We start from the raw sequence: 12,337 nt of genomic DNA, 5'->3' as shown, positions 1-12,337 counted from the left end.
CACCGTATAGCCTTTAACTCATTTCCAAGACACTTCCATTGTAGCACCCGTACGGCAGTCTCCTACACACTGTACAGTAATCTTTGGCATCCATACATCCATCTCTGGCATTCGTACGGCCACCTCTTCTCATTGCCCTCAACAAACCGTACACCCCCTTGAATCGTACGACCTCCATTTCCTCTGCACACATTGAAGAAAAATGTCCTTTCCTATTACGTTTGTTTCAAAGAGATATTGGTGAATGAGAGTACGGGAACAGAACCTCACAAGTAGGATCAATAGATTCTAAATGCATCGCTTCCTCTTTTACTGTGTGTAGATTAGTTTCCATTGGAGTTGCAAGTGGTTTGTTGTCCATCATTCCAAATCTAGTCAAGATGTCCCAAGTGTATTTTCCTTGATTTAGAAGATGTGATCTTTCTTTTGACATACTTCTAGTCCCAAAAAATAATGTAATAGACCTAGATCCTTCATTTCAAATTCAGCTACAAGATCCTGTTTGCATCTTTGAATTAGATGATCATTTCCTATTATCAATAGATCATCAACATATAAAACAAGTAAAATGACAATCAACATATAAAACAAGTATTAACATATCATCAATAGAGATTTTGAAATATATATTAGGATCAGCTTCATTCTTTGAATATCATAATTTGGTGAGGTAGCTGTCTATCCTTTCATACCAAGCTCGAGGTGCTTGTTTGAGGCCATAAAGAGCTTTCCTGAGTTTACACACATATAGATTCTTATTTTTTATAACAAAACCTTCAAGTTGTTCAATATATACTTCTTCATTATTCACCATTTAGAAATGCAATCTTTACATTCATTTGATGTATCTTCCATCCTTTAGCTGTTGCAATTGCAATAATTGTCCTAACCGAAGTGTAATGAGCAACAAGAGAAAAAGTTTCTTCATAATCAATGCCTACCTTCTGAGAAAACCCTCGAGCAACAAACCTTTCTTTATGTTTCTCAATGTTGACACCTGATGCATATTTGATTTTATATAACCACTTTGAAGAAACAAATGATTTTTTTTTTGGTCCAGGTACAACATCCCAAACATCATTTTGTAGTATGGATTGATATTCTTCAACCATAGCATCTTTTCAAGCTTGACAAGTCAGAGCTTCTTCAACAGTTGATGGTTCAGATTTAATAAACTCAGTTACTAATGCAGTATAACAAGATTTGTTTCTTGTTTTCTTTCTTTCCCTAGAGAATTCATCTAGTTCAACTTATTTTCTTCAATCATTTTTCTTGCTCATAGTGGTCTTTTCTTGATATTGGAAATGTCTCTATCTTTTGTATCTAGTAATAGTTCATTCTCTTCTGATATGTTTTCCCTCTGAAGTTCAGTTTCTAAATTTTCATCTAAGTCTATAATGGGCTCATTTTTTGTATTTGTAGATAGTTTTAACGTAGTGTTTTCCTCGAATATGACATCTCTGCTTACTTTAACTGATCTTTGTCCAGGGACAAACTCTATACCCTTTAGAGTTTTCACTGTACCCAACAAATATCCCTTTCTTCCCAGATGGTTCTAACTTGGTTCTTCTTTCTTTAGGCATGTGAATATAAACACGGCAATCAAAACTTCTTAGATGACTTATGTCAGGTTTAGTCCATGTAAAGACTTCTTCAGGTATTATGTTTTTTAGTATAGATTGGGGACATCTATTTTGAATGTATACAACAATATTGGTGGATTTTGCCCAAAATGAGAAATGTAGGTTTTGATCATGAAGCATGGCTTTTGCCACTTCGACAATGGTTCTATTTTTTCTTTCTACTACCCCATTTTGTTGAGGATTATAAGGTACTGTATACTCCCTCTTAATCCCAACAGAGGTACAAAAAGCTTTGAAATTTTCAAAAGTATATTCTCCCCCATTGTCTGATCTTAGAGCTTTAATTCTTTTTGACGTTTCATTTTTCACAATTCCTTTGAATTCTTTAAATTTTGATATAACCTCATTTGATTCTTTGAATTTTAGAAAATAAATCCAAGTTTTCTTAGAGTAATCATCAATGAATATTATGTAGTAAGAGTAACCTCCTAGAAAAAGTGTTGGCATGGGCCCACATAAGTCAGAGTCATAAGTCAAAGTGAACTAGTTCCAAAACTAATTTAGACTTGTGTTCACTAGGAAGAAAAGGTTTTTTAATGTTCTTTCCTAGACCACATCCTTTAGAAGTGCCTATGTGTTTTGAACTTAGGCTAAATGTTCCAAAGGTGATTTTATCTATATTTGGAAGTGAACTAAATCCAGTATGTCCAAGTCTTCTATGCCATACTTCATTAGAATTTGTCACTTCGTGATTAAGAGCTTGCTTTTGAATATTGCATATTTATATAAGGTCTCATCTCTGGTTCCTATGGTGATAGCATTTTTTAGATTTGAGTTTTTAGGCCAATACAAAACTTTGTCTTCATTGAAGGTGACTTGAAATCCTTCATCAGCTAGTCCAAAAATTGAAATTAGATTTCTTTTTATGCCTAGTACAAAAAGAACATCTTTACATTTTAGTGTAACTCCAGTCCTTAGTTGTATTGAATAGGTCCCAATCCCTCTAACTGGATGAGTGGAGTTTTCTCCAATGGTGACTCCTTCAAAAAGGTAATTTCCAAAAGTTTCAAATTTTTCTCTGAATCCTATTATATGTCTGGAAGCACCACTATCTATCATCCACACATTTTCATTTGAATTCATCTCACTTGATAAGGCCGAATCTTTCTTTGTTTCAACTAAAGAAGCTAAGATTTTTTCCCTTTCTGGACAATTTATGAAAGTATGTCTAAATTTCTTACACTTATAACATTTAACTTTGGAGAAATCATTTCTTTTGTAATTATTATTCTCTTTCCTTTTGTTATATTTCTTTCCTTTGAATTTCCTCTTTATCCCTTTGTTATTAGAGATTGAGAAAAGAGCTTGATTGTGCAATCATTCTTAGTGCAATCATTCTTTAGTTGATCAAAAGCTGGTATTGAAGGTTTGTTGATGACTTGGATGAATGCTTCCCAAGATAAAGGTACTCCTCTAAGTGCTATTATCAATAGTTCTTGGTCTTCTACTTTGCTTCCAATAGAAGATGAAGATTTTTAATTTCGGAGATCTTTCCAAAGTAGGATTAGATTGTTTCTCCTTTATTCGTTTTAGTATTCATTAGTTGATTTTTTAATGTAATCAATCTAATTGAGTTGTTGATTTCAAATGTATCCTTAATTGTCTTGAATAATTCAAATGCATTTTTTAGGTTTGATATGGATGGAAGACTATAATCTTCTACGGAATCCACAATGATTTTCTTGGCTTTATTATTTCGTCTTTTCCAAGTGGCTTTTTTTGCCTCATCTTCAAGCATTGAAAAGTATGATTCAATAAAAGATTATAGTTCTAATTCTTCAAGAATTGTAATAATCCGAATTTTCCAAGACAATAATTTTGCTGCTCCTTTGAGTCTATCCTCTACTCTCACATTATTTCACATATTGTCCCCTTGTGATTCAAGATTCAATTTGAGAGTCTCTCTACCAATTAGGCTCTGATACCATGTAAAGTTTAATAGATCTTTATTGGTGAAGATTAAGCAATTATATTTTAGTCTAATTTCCTTAATTTAGCAGACTTCTTTATCCCTTATGTGATTGCTTGACTTCTTAATTAGGTATACCTGTTCAAGTAGTATTCTATTATGCTTTGAGATCTATATGCCAATACACACACAACACACACACACACACACACACATATATATATTTATTGAAACATAACCAAGTAGGGGCATGACCCTACATAGTCATGCCTTTGTTGGACTAATTGCCAACATTCCCCTTCCGGATTCATGACATGGCTTAACCGCCTCCTATGTTCTATAAGTCTAGTGGTTGTATCGAGCATTGACAGGTCAATCTTTTGGTGCAACAGCAACTCTAATTTGTAACAAGTGGTATTAAAGCTTGGTCATAGGTTCGAATCTCCTCGGGTAACGCTGAGGGGGTGATTGTTGGACTAACTGCCAACGTTCCCCTTCGAGATTCATGACATGGCTTAACCACCTCCTGTGTTCTATAAGTCTAGTGGTTGTATCAAGCATTGACAGGTCGATCTTTTGGTGCAACGACAACTCTAGCTTGTAACAGCCTCAACATATATACATATTAGTACCTGTTCATCACTAATCATAATCGATACTAATATCACCCATGACAAGTCTTAACACTCAAACGATGCCAAAGAAGACTCCCGATTTATCAATTAGTGTGAGCAAGTTAACACTTGACGATGATCGGTGATAAGAATAGCACTTGATAGCAATCAGGATGTGATATAATATCACTCTATGTTTATCGCACACCATTTGATGTAAATGATATCTTCAACATTTGAATGCAGAAGATCAATATCATATTAAGAATGAGGAATATTCTGCAATATAAATTGTAATGACAGATTTGTTATATGTGTGTGTGTGTGTCAACTACTAATCTTTAAACAGCAGATGTTTCAATACACTAAATGCTAACATTCTTAACAGAAATGATGATAAGTACAAGCTTGTTAGAATCAGCTTTTAGGATCCATAGTGGCTCCCTAGAGGATCTTAAAGGGACATTTCTTCGACTTAAAAGGTACGATAGTGATTATTTCATATGAAAGTAGTTTTTGAGAAAGATAAAGATAACAAGCCAAGTATTTAGTTGCCATTTCGAGTATTTCCACCATAAAGGTGGATGGGACTTGGACACCATTTTTGGGTAAAATTTCATCTAAACAGCCATCTCAATTTTGTTCAAGGATTCAAATTCACCCCCATTAAGGATAAAGTAAAAAGTAAAAGTCCTGGGGAGTCAGAAAAGACATTTTGCAATAATATGGATGTCTTTTGTAAAAAAGCCAAAAATATTTGACACATGGACGCTAATAATGTGTGGCCAGCAAGAGATTAAGAATCAACTCAAGTCTCATTTCAAATTCCATCACCATTCCATTAACTCAAGGTGTCATGTTCCCTTTTCAAATTTAGAAGAATTTATTTAGGACCCATAGCCTATTCCTTATTTCTCAAAGGCTAAGGGAAATAATTTAATAATAATTTTTGAAGTTGGACACAATCACATCATTTGAGAAAGACAACTTCAATATTATTATTAATTTAGTAAAGTGGCCATCAAAATGAGGCATTATTAGACCTGTGTAATATTTTATTTAAACAATATTTTTACACACTCGGAGGGAAAATAAAATTATAATTGTCCCCCTTTTTATCAACTTGAAAAGCCTGGACAATTAACCTATGAAGTTGGTTTCAAGAGACAATTTTCCCCTGAGTCTCACAGCTACTATAGATTTTATCTATGATACCACTTGAAACGTGCAATTGATACAATATAATAGTAATAATGTGCAAGGGATTATATATTTAGATTAGGAGTTGACCATCCCTATATCTGATTGACCAGTTAGATGTGTGTCAAATGATTCTGATCTATCTGCACTTTGTGCAATTATGCTGATAAGATTATCCCCGCTATGTCTGATATGACTGGTATCAACTTTGCCAAGGAAGATTTTGTTGTTAACCTTCTCTGATTTGACAATAAAGAGTATGCTATGAAGTCATTCTATCACTTATAGCAATGAATGGATATTTCTGATCCAATATTTAAGTAGTTATATTGTTGTTTCAATTGTACAGTTATATTCTTACAACAGGAAGAATGGTGCTGTTTATTTTATGCAGACAATTTTTACTTGCAATAATGGTGTTGTCTTCAATATTTTCTTTTGAACTATGCAACCAAAACTGTGCCAATGGGCAGTTGCTCAAATAAGCGGATCCATGGAAGATTGAAGATATGTAAGTTTCCAAGCCTGATGATGAATGCCGTCTGAATGAGGTAGGATGCCTTCAGATATCTTATCGTTGGATTGATAACTCATATTCCCTAAGGATGTGACTTATGTCCATACACTTCTCTTCCATTATTGATCGAGTCACTTTATTACCTTGTGTTTATCGATTAGACCTGTATCATAATCACATCCTTTCATTGTGATTAAATTCCCTACTAGAAGTTGCTATTAATTAATTCATATCTCTTCATAATGATGGTGATTAGTGGATTACTGATAGTTTGATATGCTTATAAACTTGAGATCTATATCATAAATTATTGTACAGGTAGCTATTGCTTATTATGTTATTATTGTCAATGACTATCTCTTGTCTTCTCCTTATATCATTTAACAATAATAGTCACAGTCTCAAGGTTCTTATCATTGTCTTAGTCAATCTACTGATCTGCATATCATATCTTTCAATCATTTCCTGTTAGTCTTTAATCATCATAGAGTATCTTGGCTTCATGTATGGTCATTAATTTCTCATCGCTAGGTTATTAATCTTGCGGTTAACACTTCTCAGTTTTTGCAATTGCTGCATCTTTTCATTGTGCTCTCCATGGGGTCAATCCATTGTTTGATCACTTTTTTTACTTTCTCATCTCAGGTTTGTTCATACCATTTCTTATGCAAAACTTAAGTCAAACCTTTTAATTTCAATACTGTAAATCACCCATCTAAGTATATTGCAGCAATGTGTATATCAAATCCTCAATACTCTAGCTATGAACAATATCCAGCGGTGTTCATCTATAATAGGTATGGTAATCACTAATATCGGCGGTTCTTTAACTCAACACTTCATCTCTGTTAAGATAGGAGTCATTCCGGACTAATTGCTATCCTGAGTATCCTGTTCAGTGATTGCTAATCAAACACATCAATATGATCTCCAAATCATTGTCTTTGCTGATGCATCACTGAATAGAAGATAGTTGATGTGTTAATTCTTAATTCTTTCCTCACAGCTCCATAGTTTCAAGTTATTTCATTACTCATGGAAGTATCTAAGGAGTCTAATCACAATATCGTAATCTCAAGAAGTGCCAGTTTTCCATCTATGTGTGGCCTTAGTTTTGGATTCTGCCAGATCATTGTTGACATGCCTGGTAATATGTCTTTGCTGCCTGCACTCAATTATGTGACTCTGCTGTAATGTCCCCAAGAGATTTATAATAATATAATTTAGTCCATTTAGAAACTTGACTCATTTATTGATTTATTTTAATTTTATTATTGCTTATTTATTTCTTATTATGTTGTTATTTATTATATTCAATCCTTAGAAAAAAGGTACATCACATAATTATTCTCAGTCTAGCACTTAGACACAAAAGCAGTTCTCCTTTGCCCATTGCTTTTCTTTATTTTTATTTATTAATAGAGAAGTGTATCTAAAATGTTAGCCACGAATTTTACTTCTAATGCCTTTCTCAATGTTCTTTGTCTATTGACATTAAACACTCCACAAAGATTAATCATTCCTCCCAATAAATTGGCATATTTCTTCACCATCTCATCTTTCAGGGGAACATACTTTCTCGTGCTTGTTATTTCCACTTGGATTTTGCTCATCTCCTCTGACAACTTGATTGGTGTTCTTGCCAATGGTCATTTAAAAAAAACTTCTTTTACCTAGCTCAAGTTAGAGAGGATGACTCAAGAACCTCCAACATTGCCCCAAGTGAAACAATCTTGCTATCATTTCCATCTCTTCGTATTCTTCACTATCATCCTGCTCCATTCCTTCAATTCCTTACTGGATATTAGAGCTATGGTGCCTGTCAATGCCTACTTATGAAATGGAGGACAGTGCTGGGCATTTAACTAAAGATGTTTGCAACTTAAAGAAGTTCAATAGAAAAAATAGAGCTGATATAATATTCTCAACTGGAGTACCAATAACAGTTCACCATTTCTAAGCTTTCAATGCAATGGCTGCCTTAGCCTTTTCGGACTTTTAGTCTTGAACAAGTGAACTTCATTGAAGATTGTTTTCAACTGCTCTATACCCATCCAGGTCAATCTAACTCTCACGTGAAGAGTTCTGTGAATCAACAAAACAATGTCACCTCACAAAGCCGTTCAGATTTCCAATTGAAAGTAGGGGTTGCAAATTATATATCAGACTTGAATTTCCATTATAGTGCAATTTCGTAATACAGTTCCCTCGGGACATCATCTTCATTACTTTCATAAAGAGCATATAAAATTCAAGTCTGGCAACGTCCCACAAGACTTGTTAAATATGAAAAAGTAAGCCATCAATCTTTAGAGCTTTATTATAAGAAATCTACGTAAATAAATTATTAAATTTCTTAAAAGAGTGCGGCCTATCACAAACAACATGTTAAGCTTCAGAAAGTTTGCAAGGAGACAAACGGACACACGTCCTTGTAGAAGTGTGAGCATGGGTAGCAAATAGCAGTTTTAGAATAAGCTACAAAAGCTCACCAAATGGCTGGAAGCTCAGTCCGCCAAGTACTTGCCTCTTTAACAATCAAGTGAGATGTATGGCAAGCCCATGCATGCCAAACGAGCTTCTTGGAGACACAAACCTCAATTTTATGCCAGTCCATATGAGCTCGGTATTGAGCTCCCAATCTGCATAACACTACCAACTTAAACTTACATTTCAAGAATACTTTTTCGACTCTCATACAAGAAAAAAAGTTTGTTTTGGCTATCCATAAACAAGATGTGTTGTTCATCACACAGGGTAGTCAAACTGCATTGGAAGAGGAATGAAGGGGAATGTATGTTAAATCATTGTCTAGACTCTATATATTGAATAACATTTGAAACTTTTTAAACCACAGATTCCTGTTGCATCACAGTTGGCCAGCAAACAATCAAATGAATTATTTGAACACTTTTGTGTGTGAAAACATATGGTGTAGCCGTTAAATTGTCTACTCTATTTTTAAAATCTGAAAGCTTACTTCGATAAATAAATTTAAAAAATCAATCTATTCCTTTTGTATTGTCTGGCCAAAATTATTTTTAGAGTATAATAATATGACTTGCACTTGTGTTGAACCATAAAATGGGGCCGTTTTATCCGCAAGGAGTGTCCCCAGACTCTACTCCGCCAGCTTCTAAACAAACTGTATAAATTGAAAATGCTAAAGAGATTTTCACGGTCTATGAAAAAGAGTGAATAGCTTGTTACAAATTTGTTCACGCTTAATTTTCCTCAACATTTTGGATTTCATTGTCTCAATGATGGATCACTAAATGAGACGGCATGTATTCGTGAAAATCTGTGAATGCAATTTTTTCCATAAACTTTCTTACACTATATAACCTCATGTTTTCCTAGTTTGCAATCTCTACAAGGTACATAACCATGATATTCACGAACGACCCATCAAAGGTTCAAATTTCAACTTCACAACTGACAATAGTTGCTTACAAGAGCTACTCCTAAGACAATTACTAGAGTGTTCCCATCTAAAATTTCAACAAAAGCAAGAGAAGTAAAATTCTTACCAGATTTGACCTCCGCGAAAAACCACCTACTTTTAATTTTAAAAAAACACACTTCACTTGTTTCTTCAGATCTTTTATTTGAACTATTTTGACTGAGAGTCGATTCAGGATGTTTGTGTGTGTCACCTGCAAGGCAGCACAAATGACATTTCAATTTCAAATTCTTCAAGAAAACAGCTAATGCAGAAAACAAGCAAAGCTTTGCAATCGTTATAGTTTAAAAAACTTTAGCTTACGTGGTCTGAATTAAAGCATACCAAAGCTTCATTGTGAGGCTTGAGGACGGAGATTTGATCGCCGCCTTCAGAACTCCCCGTTGTTTCCATCGTATTCTACACGTTTTGGCACACCAACATTAAGCACTCCGCTACGGTTTCCTTTCAACGCTTCAATTGTATAGTTTTTCCCTGAAAGAACATCTACCATTTTCCATTATATTCATTGACAAAAATATCCAGGTGGAAAGAAACCATTAATGAGATCAACCTCGCCCGTAATATTATAAGTATTGTGCTTGGTGAGTCACTAAATGCATGTTGCTGCGCCGAGAATTTCGCAGCTCAAGGTTTCTTTAATAAACTCGGAACATTTCAAAATTTACAGATCATGGTCCCTAAATTTTTAAGAACAAATTTATGAATAATATATTGCCCTGATTTCTATTGGTTGAGATTTTAATAAATAATTTCTGACTGCAGAAAAAGTCAAGAATTTTACCAGTCAAAAATAGCCTTTAGCCCGACAGATTTATCATTTAGTTTCCAAATTTGTTGACAGATCGTTAAGAATCTTGGGGATGAGCTTTCTCAGTCATTCTTCCACAAAGAGTCCGAATCGTCTGGAAACTACGCCAAGTATTGTAGAAGGTTCCCGTACCAAAACACAATGTTTCCGAGATTCAACGTTTCCTTTCAAACTAATATAGAGAGTCTTTCCTCTTAATCTCATTTAGATTTTCCAAACATAGTAAAGGCTACTTATTTTACACCAAGACAATGAAAGTTTGTCGTAAATTAACTATCAAAATCTAACTCTTGGAAATGACTAAATTTCGAAATCTGAATTATTAAAAACTCTTACATCCTTTCTTATCTCCTATTCTATTTTCTTTTACATCCAAAACTATGAAAGTTTGTCGCGAATTTGAATTATCAAAATCTTAACTCTCCAAATGACGTAATTCTTGAAAAAAAATTATAAATTGCAAACTTGTATTATCAAAATCTTAACTCTCCAAATGACGTAATTCTTGAATAAGAATTATAAATTGCAGACTTCCGCTCCAAGATATTTGAGACGCTTGTCACAAAGAAGAAGAAAACGTCAATTCGGTACTTTTTTCTGAAAACAAAAGTATGACAATTCAGATAGATGCCTTTGAATAATGAATTGATGAGTAATGTCGGTGGAAGTAAATGGGAAATGTCAGGCTGGATAGTAAGGCTCTGATTTGATAGACCGTAGCTCTTGGTTTAAAGAAAGTCAATAAAGAGATTGGTTTCGAGGCGGCACCAACGACACGAGAAGCGGGAAATGTTTTCCACGTTAACGTCTTTGTGATTGAGCAGTTCCATTGGATGCTGAAGGAAAGGGAATGGGATGGAAACATCCCATCATATTTATAGTCCTGTATTCCTTTTCCAATCTTCCGACTACATATCCGTGGGGTGCTGCTGGTATTCATGAAATGCCGATCGTTTTGGTGAGATGCCAAATTAGTTAGAATAGATCTTTTGAAGGTAGTTGAAGATGGCTTTTAAATTATTTTTTCATAATTTAGTTTGATGAGAATAGTTGTTTTTTTTTTTTTTAATTATTACTTTTTAATAGTTTATTTTAGATTAATGGTATACTATAATTTTATATTCTAGTATAGTAGTTTGTTAAAGATCAATGGAATGGAATCATAACATTAAAAAGTTTATTTAAAAATTAAAAGACAAAATAATAAAGTGGTTACATTTTTATAATTAAAGTAATAATAAGTGGAAGAAATGAGAGTCTTCATAAGTAGAATGATCTTGTCTTAATCTTTATAAACACATTGCAAAATTATAACAACAATTTCTTTTTCTTTTTCTCTTAATCAATAAGAATAGTACATAAGCTAACTAAGATGTTTCTTATTATCATTTTGGTCGGATGTCAGCTTATCATATTGTAAAACAAAATACTATTCATTTGAGAAGAGGGGTCATATATTCTATCTTAAGGTAATTTATAAGAACTATGTATAGAATAAATACTTTTTGTATAGTCATAATAGTACTCATATGAAGGGGAAGCATCATTTCTAGTGAATGTGATGGTACTTCACAACCAAGTATAGTGATGATATGCACAACAAAGTATACACACAGCATTAATCCACTATTCAATATGGATTTAAAATTTTACACTTTTATAATAAATGCAACAAGAGGGTGATGGCTCATGGAACAAAATGAACTAGCACATTAATTGCGGCTAGCACATTCACGGCATAAGAAAGCAACCCTAATGTTACTTCTATCAAAAACATATTAACCATTGTGCAAAGTACTTAAAGTATTAGCATATAAGTCTTTAAATTGAAAGTAAATATAAATATTTCACCATGCATAGTGAGTAATAAAAATCTTGTTTTTAAAGTTTCTAAAGCCATACAGGCTTCTAAAGACCAGAAAGCAAAAATAATCAAAAAGCACAACAACTAATTTTTAGCATTTTTGTCAAGTTGATTGGATAGTAGCGTAGCAGTCCACTCCTCCTTGAGGAACTCAAATAGCTCTGTGTAGTTATTGTCCCTCTTAGCCTTAGTGTCAATGATTATCCCTTGCATCATGCAAAGAGTAATAGAGCATGCATGCATGACCTTGATTGTGAACTTGTTGGAGTCATCGATGTGCATGTTGAAATTGTCCACCTCATTCTGCAGCTCTTGA

General features: G+C 33.7%; 1 protein-coding gene across 7 annotated transcripts in view; it reads right to left on the bottom strand.

Annotated features, from left to right (window-relative positions):
* LOC149561932 (uncharacterized) overlaps positions 1-10,956 on the bottom strand; it is a 240,421-nt gene extending 229,465 nt beyond the window's left edge. The window contains exons 1-3 of one of the 7 annotated variants that reach the window (XM_089825455.1): positions 10,131-10,956; positions 9,671-9,820; positions 9,414-9,539 (exon numbers count right to left, since the gene is read on the bottom strand). In XM_089825455.1, the coding sequence (XP_089681581.1) occupies positions 9,414-9,539; positions 9,671-9,739 (195 nt within the window). In that variant the 5' untranslated portion in view covers positions 9,740-9,820; positions 10,131-10,956. Of the gene's footprint in view, positions 1-9,413; positions 9,540-9,649; positions 9,833-10,130 lie in introns of all 7 variants that reach the window. The other 6 variants (XM_089825459.1, XM_089825458.1, XM_089825453.1 and 3 more) reach the window with 6 other exon arrangements.
* Positions 10,957-12,337: the final 1,381 nt, after the last annotated feature.

This window comes from Cupressus sempervirens, chromosome 4 (assembly GCF_028749045.1).
Source record: "Cupressus sempervirens isolate cs-2001-9-10 chromosome 4, ASM2874904v1, whole genome shotgun sequence".
Lineage (NCBI taxonomy): Eukaryota > Viridiplantae > Streptophyta > Pinopsida > Cupressales > Cupressaceae > Cupressus > Cupressus sempervirens.
The sequence above is the reverse complement of the archived record's forward strand: the minus strand, read 5'-3'. Positions and strand labels throughout refer to the sequence as shown.